The sequence below is a fragment of the Hoplias malabaricus genome, chromosome 1, assembly GCF_029633855.1.
Source record: "Hoplias malabaricus isolate fHopMal1 chromosome 1, fHopMal1.hap1, whole genome shotgun sequence".
Taxonomy (NCBI): Eukaryota; Metazoa; Chordata; class Actinopteri; order Characiformes; family Erythrinidae; genus Hoplias; species Hoplias malabaricus.
Window position 1 is genome coordinate 64,821,416 of NC_089800.1, and position 9,929 is coordinate 64,831,344.

General features: G+C 42.5%; 1 protein-coding gene and 1 pseudogene across 1 annotated transcript; one reads left to right on the plus strand and one right to left on the minus strand.

Moving 5' to 3' along the window:
- The first annotated feature begins 1,814 nt into the window (after positions 1-1,814).
- LOC136673919 (streptococcal hemagglutinin-like) lies at positions 1,815-3,794 on the plus strand. Its single transcript, XM_066649745.1, has one exon. It carries the CDS (start codon positions 1,815-1,817, stop codon positions 3,792-3,794), a length of 1,980 nt encoding a protein of 659 aa, XP_066505842.1.
- Positions 3,795-3,889: 95 nt separating this feature from the next.
- On the minus strand, positions 3,890-4,635 carry LOC136673992 (uncharacterized; annotated as a pseudogene).
- Positions 4,636-9,929: the final 5,294 nt, after the last annotated feature.

The window sequence follows — 9,929 nt, forward strand, 5'->3', positions numbered from 1 at the left end:
TTTGAAGCTGATGGATTAGATGTATCCACAGTGATGGTTGGGTCACTGACAGTAATAATGCAACTTAGCCCTTTAGATTTGAGCTGGAGATACACAAAGCTGCACCAGTGAACAACACAGAACAACCTGACCCAGTCGCCAGACATTAGAGCTGCTACTGAAATTGGCCCTAATCATAAAGAGAATTACTATGAAATAATCCTGTTCATAACCACTGTTTATAGCAAGGTTTTCACATCTACACACAGCAGGTAATCGAGATTTTTCCTAAAAGTAGTGTCAAGTTAAAACAATAAAAGCTAAACAAATCTGGCTGCAATTAATTTAACATAACTCGAAATATCTATACACCAGCGCGTGAAAACTTGGAAGCTGCTGAAAGATTGTATACATTAAATGCCATAAATGTTTTCTAACCCTCTGTAATCATAAGTTAGGAACTCTGATCTCACTGTATTGATGTGTTTGACATTTCTATATTTGCTGGTGGTCAGCCTTAATACATGGAAATGAGATATTTAAAGGGTGGGAACAACATAATAATGTGATGGGAACAAGTAATGTCTTGTTCCTACCCTTTATGATCTTGTACCCACTCATTATTAAGCTATTCCCACTCATTTTTTAAAATTCTGAAGTGTTGTCCCCAGCAGGACCCCATAGACCATGAGGGTCTTTTATCTGAAGATTTTTCAGCGATTTGAACATATAGTAAGTTTAATACATCTGCCGCTTCAGCGCCATGGAAACGGACCTCATCTGTTTGCTTTGCTCTGATAGCTCTTGAATAACAAGGGATATGGAAATATGGTTCTTTTTTCTTCTCTTTCTCTTTCTGTCTCTCTGCCTCTCTCTCTCTCTCTGTCTCTCTGCCTCTCTCTCTCTCTCTGTCTGTCTGTCTGTCTGTCTGTCATGGCTCCAGGGTGCCTCAAACGAGAGCGTGAAACGCACAAAGAGACGAGAGGAAGAGCTTGGCGAGATCGAAAGAGGCAGCTTTAACAGATGAATATGTGAGGGAGAGTGAGAGGACGAGAGAGAGAGCTAGAGAGAGAGAGAGAGAGAGAGACTATTCCCATTCCCCTTGTTATTCAAAAAAAGTGGCAGAGAATCGCAGTGGTTTCCATGGTGCCAAAGCAGTTACATTAAACACAACTGTGTTTGTGTGTGTGTGTGTGTGTGTGTGTGTGTGTGTGTGTGTGCAAAATGCCCATACCTCATATCTCCAGCTAGGCTTTGTCCACACTTTTATTTTTTTATTTTTATGAAAAGTAAATTGCACAAAGCACTCGCCAAAGGCCAAGTGTGTCCCAGCATGGCGTTAACCTGCCACACTCACTCCTCTCTTATCCTTTTCTCATTTATAAACAAGGCCATGCTGAGAGATAGATGTAAAGCTGAGCTCTCACAACCGACCTGCTGCTCTGCTACATCCAAGACATCCAAGGCATTTCAGTTGTTTAGCTAACTTAGGCTAAATGAAAAGGGTTTCCATTAATGCTTTAAATGAACTATGTACAAACCAATTTCATAATACAGGTAAAACAGAATGCAATGGTTTATAACTCCATGTTAAGTGTTTACCTTATTTACTTCACTCTTTCTTTTTATCTTGATCATCTTGAAGGGCCTTGCACCCAGTGATTCCAGATAGGCTCCAGACAAACGCGACCATAGGCTGGATAAGTGATTACAAATAATTGTGAAATGTGGAAAAATAAACAGAAGGAAGCATAAATCTGAGTGTGAGCAGTGTAAACCTGAGCATGTGCAGTGTAAATCTGACCAGTGTAAACCTGAGCCGTGTAAACCTAAGCATGAGCAGTGTAAACCTGAGCAGTGTAAACCTGAGCATGACCCGTGTAAACTTGAGCAGTGTAAACCTGAGCGTGAGCAGTGTAAACCTGAGCCGTGTAAACCTAAGCATGAGCAGTGTAAACCTCAGCATGACCCGTGTAAACCTGAGCGTAAGCAGTGTAAACCTGAGCATAGGCAGTGTAAACCTTAGCGTGAGCAGTGTAAACCTGAGAATGAGCAGTGTAAACCTGAGCATGAGCAGTGTAAACCTGAGCGTAAGCAGTGTAAACCTGAGCATAGGCAGTATAAACCTTAGCGTGAGCAGTGTAAACCTGAGCATGAGCAGTGTAAACCTGAGCATGAGCAGTGTAAACCTGAGCAGTGTAAACCTCAGCATGACCCGTGTAAACCTGAGCAGTGTAAACCTGAGCAGTGTAAACCTCAGCATGACCCGTGTAAACCTGAGCAGTGTAAACCTGAGCGTAAGCAGTGTAAACCTGAGCATAAGCAGTATAAACCTGAGGAGTGTAAACCTGAGCATGAGCAGTGTAAACCTAAGGAGTGTAAACCTGAGCATGAGCTGTGTAAACCTGAGCAGTGTAAACCTGAGCATGAGCAGTGTAAACCTCAACATGACCCGTATAAACCTGAGCAGTTTAAACCTGAGCATAGGCAGTGTAAACCTTAGCGTGAGCAGTGTAAACCTGAGCATGAGCAGTGTAAACCTCAGCATGACCCGTGTAAACCTGAGCAGTGTAAACCTGAGCGTAAGCAGTGTAAACCTGAGCAGTGTAAACCTGAGCATGACCCGTGTAAACTTGAGCAGTGTAAACCTGAGCGTGAGCAGTGTAAACCTGAGCCGTGTAAACCTAAGCATGAGCAGTGTAAACCTCAGCATGACCCGTGTAAACCTTAGCGTGAGCAGTGTAAACCTGAGAATGAGCAGTGTAAACCTGAGCATGAGCAGTGTAAACCTGAGCGTAAGCAGTGTAAACCTGAGCATAGGCAGTATAAACCTTAGCGTGAGCAGTGTAAACCTGAGCATGAGCAGTGTAAACCTGAGCATGAGCAGTGTAAACCTGAGCAGTGTAAACCTCAGCATGACCCGTGTAAACCTGAGCAGTGTAAACCTGAGCAGTGTAAACCTCAGCATGACCCGTGTAAACCTGAGCAGTGTAAACCTGAGCGTAAGCAGTGTAAACCTGAGCATAAGCAGTATAAACCTGAGGAGTGTAAACCTGAGCATGAGCAGTGTAAACCTAAGGAGTGTAAACCTGAGCATGAGCTGTGTAAACCTGAGCAGTGTAAACCTGAGCATGAGCAGTGTAAACCTCAACATGACCCGTATAAACCTGAGCAGTTTAAACCTGAGCATAGGCAGTGTAAACCTTAGCGTGAGCAGTGTAAACCTGAGCATGAGCAGTGTAAACCTCAGCATGACCCGTGTAAACCTGAGCAGTGTAAACCTGAGCGTAAGCAGTGTAAACCTGAGCATAAGCAGTGTAAACCTGAGCGTGAGCAGTGCAAACCTAAGGAGTGTAAACCTGAGCATGAGCAGTGTAAACCTGAGCATGAGCTGTGTAAACATGAGCAGTGTAAACCTCAGCATGACCTGTGTAAACCTGAGCAGTGTAAACCTGAGCATGAGCAGTGTAAACCTGAGCAGTGTAAACCTGAGCATAAGCAGTATAAACCTGAGCAGTGTAAACCTGAGCATAAGCAGTGTAAACCTAAGGAGTGTAAACCTGAGCGTGAGCAGTGTAAACCTAAGGAGTGTAATCCTGAGCATGAGCAGTGTAAACCTGAGCATGAGCTGTGTAAACCTGAGCAGTGTAAACCTCAGCATGACCCGTGTAAACCTGAGCAGTGTAAGCCTGAGCATAAGCAGTGTAAACCTGAGCAGTGTAAACCTGAGCGTGAGCAGTGTAAACCTAAGGAGTGTAAACCTGAGCATTTACATTTATGCATTTGGCAGACGCTTTTATCCAAAGCGACTCTAACATTCAAACTATAGCACAATTTATACAAATTACCTTTCATTGAGTGCAATATGCCAGGAAATAATAAGTGCATTAAAGAAAGACTTTCAGTTCAAGAGATACTCTCGGAAGAGTTGGGTCTTCAAGGATTTCGTGAATGCGGAGAGGGTTTCTGTTGCTCTGATATTGCTTGGAAGCTTGTTCCACCAGCGTGTTACCAGGGATGAGAATAGCCTCGACTGACCTGTACGGGGGGTTGGCCATGTTAGTTGGCGCTCCTTTGAGGAACGGAGAGGGCGGCCGTTAACATATGGTTTTAAGAGTCTATTGAGGTAGATGGGAGCAGAACCAGTGAATACTCTGAAGGCCATCATTAGTGATTTAAATTTGATGCGAGCAGCTAAGGGTAGAGCCAATGCAGCTCAACTAATAGGGGCATGACATGTGCTCTTTTAGGCTGGTTGAAAACCAGGTGTGCTGCAGCATTCTGCATCATCTGTAGCGGTCTCACAGCACAGGCCGGAAGACCTGTCAGGAGGGCGTTGCAATAGTCAAGACGGGAGATTACTAACGTCTGAACAAGGAGTTGTGTTGCATGTTGAGTTAGGTATGGCCTAATCTTCCTTATGTTGAATAGGGAGAAGCGTCACGATCGAGCTACAGTGGTAACGTGATCTGCGAAGATCAGCTTGTCATCATCCATGACACCCAGCTTTCTTACAGCCTTGGTGGGAGCCACTGATAGGGACTCTAGCTTGATGCTGATGTTGTGGAGAATAGCTTGCTTAGCTGGGAGGACCAGCAGTTCAGTTTTGGATAAATTCAATTGGAGGTGATGTTCCTTCATCCATGTAGATATATCAGAGACAGTCAGAGATTCAAGTTGCCACTGAAGTGTCACCTGGAGGAAAGGATAAATAGAGCTGTGTGTCATCTGCATAGCAGTGATAGAAGCCTGTGAATGTATGACTGGGCCTATAGAGGTGGTGTACAAGGCAAAGAGAAGGGGTCCCAGCACTGAGCCTTGGGGCACACCTGTGGCGAGGTGGTGTCGTGCTGATGTTTGTCAGCCATGACACGCCAAGACATGAAGGATCGTTCAGTGAAATAAGACTCAAACCAGGAGGTGCATTGTTCTTGAAGCCCATGTCAGTAAGTTTGTTTAGTAAGATGTGATGGTTGAACATATCAAATGCTGCTGATAGGTCAAGCAGATTACTGAGCAGTGTAAACCTGAGCATGAGCTGTGTAAACCTGAGCAGTGTAAATGTGAGCATGAACAGTGTAAACCTGAGCATGAGCAGTGTAAACCTGAGCAGTGTTAACCTGAGCATGTGCAGTGTAAACCTGAGCGTAAGCAGTGTAAACCTGAGCAGTGTTAACCTGAGCATGTGCAGTGTAAACCTGAGCGTAAGCAGTGTAAACCTGAGCAGTGTAAATCTGAGTGTAAGCAGTGTAAACCTGAGTGTAAGCAGCGTAAACCTGAGCAGTGTAAACCTGAGCATGAGCAGTGTTAACCTGAGCATGAGCAGTGCAATCTGAGCATGAGCAGTGTAAATCTGAGTGTGAGCAGTGTAATTTGAATATGAGCAGTGTAAATCTGAGAATGAGCAGGGCAAGTCAGAGAATGAGCAGGGCAAGTCAGAGAATGAGCAGTGCAATCTGAGCATGAGCAGTGTAATCTGAGTGTGAGCAGTGCAAATCTGAGCGTGAGCAGTGCAATCTGAGCGTGAGCAGTGTAAATCTGAGAATGAGCAGTGCAATCTGAGCGTGAGCAGTGTAAATCTGTGTGTGAGCTGTGTAATTTGAATATGAGCAATGTAAATCAGAGAATGAGCAGTGTAAATCTGAGAGTGAGCAGTGTAATCAACGTGAGCAGTGCAAATCAGAGAATGAGTAGTGTAATCTGAGTGTGAGCAGTGCAAATCTGAGAATGAGCAGTGTAAATCTGAGAATGAGCAGTGTGAAGCTGAGCATGAGCAGTGTAAATCTGAGAATGAGCAGTGTAAATCTGAGAATGAGCAGTGTGAAGCTGAGCATGAGCAGTGTGAAGCTGAGCATGAGCAGTGTAAATCTGAGAATGAGCAGTGTAAATCTGAGAATGAGCAGTGTAAATCTGAGAATGAGCAGTGTAAATCTGAGAATGAGCAGTGCAAATCAGAGAATGAGCAGTGCAAATCTGAGCGTGAGCAGTGCAAATCAGAGAATGAGCAGTGCAAATCAGAGAATGACCAGTGTAATCTGAGCATGAGCAGTGCAAATCTGACAATGAGCAGTGTAAATCTGAGAATGAGCAGTGTAATCTGAACATGAGCAGGTCAAATCTGAGCGTGAGCAGTGTAATCTGAGCATGAGCAGTGTAATCTGAGCGTGAGCAGTGCAAATCTGAGAATGAGCAGTGTAAATCTGAGAATGAGTAGTGTTAACCTGACAATGAGCAGTGCAATCTGAGCATGAGCAGTGTAAATCTGAGTGTGAGCAGTGTAATTTGAACGTGAGCAGTATAAATCTAAGAATGAGCAGGGCAAATCAGAGAATGAGCAGTGCAATCTGAGTTGGAGCAGTTCAAATCTGAGAATGAGCAGTGTAATCAACGTGAGCAGTGCAAATCTGAGAATGAGCAGTGTAATCTGAGTGTGAGCAATGCAAATCAGAGAATGAGCAGTGTAAATCTGAGAATGAGCCGTGTAAATCTGAGAAGGAGCAGTGTAATCTGAGAATGAGCAGTGTAAATCTGTGAATGAGCAGTGTAAATCTGAGCGTGAGCAGTGTAAATCTGAGAGTGAGCAGTGCAAATCAGAATGAGCAGTGTAATCTGAGCATGAGCAGTGCAAATCTGACAATGAGCAGTGTAAATCTGAGAATGAGCAGTGTAATCTGAACGTGAGCAGGTCAAATCTGAGCGTGAGCAGTGTAAATCTGAGAGTGAGCAGTGTAAATCTGAGAGTGAGCAGTGTAAATCTGAGAATGAGCAGTGTAAATCTGAGAATGAGCAGTGTAATCTGAGTGTGAGCAGTGCAAATCTGAGAATGAACAGTGTAATCTGAGCGTAAGCAATGCAAATCTGAGAATGAGCAGTGTAATCTGAGCGTAAGCAATGCAAATCTGAGAATGAGCAGTGTAAATCTGAGAATGAGCAGTGTAATCTGAATTTGAGCAGGTCAAATCTGAGCGTGGGCGGTGTAATCTGAGTGTGAGCAGTGTAATCTGAGCGTGAGCAGTGTAATCTGAGAATGAACAGTGTAAATATGAGCGTAAGCAATGCAAATCTGAGAATGAGCAGTGTAATCAATGTGAGCAGTGTAAATCTGAGAATGAGCATTGTAAATCTGCGAATGAGCAGTGTAAATCTGAGTATGAGCAGTGTAAATCTGAGAATGAGCAGTGTAATCTGAGCGTGAGCAGTGTAAATCTGAGAATGAGCAGTGTAATCTGAGCGTGAGCAGTGTAAATCTGAGAATGAGCAGTGTAATCTGAGAATGAGCCGTGTAAATCTGAGTATGAGCAGTGTAAATCTGCGAATGAGCAGTGTAAATCTGAGAATGAGCAGTGTAATCTGAGCGTGAGCAGTGTAAATCTGAGAATGAGCAGTCACAAAAATGAAAAAAATTGTAAACTCAAAAGTTAAAAATTGTCATACACAGGGTACATTTCAGGGGTCAGTTATACTTTTACATGCTTTGCTTGAAATCTTTACCTCTGGTCGAGTTCTTTAGTAATTAAACAATTTAGAGCAGGTGGAAAATCTGTGAGAAAACAACTGCTATTTGCTTGTGCTCTATCTAAAACATAGGACAAAAAGTAAGGAAATTTGTGTTTGGTAGATAATTTCTTTGTCGTAACAATGCCTCTTAGCAATAAATCTTATACCATTGGAAAGCCTGTTAATTTCCTTTTTAAATGATGCCACATTTGTAAGGAACATGCAACTGTGGGATGAGCAGTAGAGCTGAGTATGTTGGTTGAGCCCATGAAAATTTTGCCATATCCTCTCTGCCAAGGCCAAACAGCTTATTCTGCCATTGACCCGTTTGGTGTTTGGTCAACTGGATGATTGAAGTTTGAAGAAACAAGACATACTGGCAATTTAACAATTTATTCATTTAACAAACAGGAGACTCAGTAGCGAGTGAAAGAACCATATACAGCCACAACAGCCTGGTACTTCCTCCTCATGCTGGTCCCCAGCCTGGTCACACACTGCTGTGGGATGGCATCCAAATCTTCAACCAGCATTTGTTGCATGTCAGCCAACGTTGCTGTGTTGGTCACTGGCACGCCCAAGCTGATCCCACAAGTGTTCAATGGGGTTGAGGTCGGGACACTCCATCTTCACCACTCCTAAATTCTGGCGGTAGTCTCTGATAAACCCTGCTCGGTAAGAGTGAGTGTTGTCACCTTGGAGGATAGAGTTCAGTCCCAGACTGTGGAGATATGGGATTGCCACTGGTTGCAGAATTTCACCTCGATATCTCTGCATTGAGATTGCCACCAATGATGACAAGTCTCATTTTTCCAGTGAGGGAGATGCCGACCCGCACCATCATACAAAATAAGCTGTTTGGCATTGGCAGAGAGGGTTTGGCAAACTTTTCATGGATTTGGCAAACTTTTCAAAATTCTCAGCTCTACTGCTCATCCCACAAATTCATGTTCCTTACAAATGTGGCACCATTTAAAAGGACATTCAACAGGCTTTCCAACGGTATCAGATTTATTGCCAAGAAGCATTGTTATAAGAAAGAAATAATCTACCAAACACAAATTTCCTTACTTTTTGTGCCATGTTTATGGGAGCCCTGGCGCTATAGTGGTCAGAGGCCTCAGGGCTGTTCTGTCCCCTGGACCCACAAAATCCCCTCAACCTGGGAACTCATCTACCCATCCTGCTGCATCACCACAGCAGTTCCCATGCACACAGACCCACTAATATTTAACCATCATCTGCCAATGGAGTGAATAGTTCCCACAGAAGTTTTTTTTTTTTTTTTAATACATTTTTCAATTTTTTTATTTTTCATGTTTTTTCACAACATTTAAGGATTTTTTAAAAATTATTATTTTGAGGATTCATTAAAAGTTTAAGCCTACCCTCTTTTTATATCACAATTAAACAATTCATTGTAATAATAATCTGCAAATGCTAAAAAAATATTTATATGTAATATATATATTAAACTACTCTATTCAACTGCATCTTCCATCATACTGTAGTTACCAGAATTATACTTATACCCACAGGTGACCTCAATAGTTCCTACTATGTATGTTGGTAACACAGTTGGCAAATATGCTTTTGGGAAATGCACACCTGAGCATAAGCAGTGTAAACCTGAACAGGAGCAGTGTATATATGTGAGCAGTGTAAATCTGAACGTGAACAGTGTAAATCTTTATTTTTTATTTATTTCTTTTTTTAGGATTCCAATTTCTTCCAAATAGCAAGAACTAAAAGTTACCGATTTATTAATGTTTAACCCTTGTATTGTCTTCACTTTTGGGACCCTCTGGTATCCCTTGGGTCAAATTGACCCAGGAAATATTCGGGGATTTATTAAAAATTATCATATATTTTCTTTATCTCAAATGTAAACAATAGAGAAAACTTATGTTCAATGATTGCAATTAGTATATACTAGTATCCAATTAACAATGGATGTGTGAGTCATTTTTTGTCATAAGGTAATTATCAAATCCACTGTACTCAAGACTTGGGTGTATATCTCTGAAAAAAAATTGAGACAATGTTTTCATTAGCATTTATTATTTGGAAAATAAAAGTAAATTTAGGTGCTGTTTACTCGTTATGTATATGCATGTTGTTTTTGGACTGAACTGCACCCATTATCAAAAGTTCAGTTTTCCTTGTCATACATTCGGCTTTCGCTGGAAATTTTCATCGACCATCAGCCCAAGGAGCACTTAAACCACTTCAAGCACCTCGAAGTAAAATTACGGGCTTCCGTTGTGAGTCCAATAAAAATAAATGTGAAAGGGAGTTAGTACTTGCCCAAGGGTACTTCAGCCATGGATGTTCCCGTCGGTCTTGGGAATTGAACGCACAGCCTTCCAGTACCAAGCCCTGTCTTCAGACTGTAGGCCAAGGCTGCCCCTGCCACTTTTATCTAATGAAAGGCTGATGAACAACTGAGGATT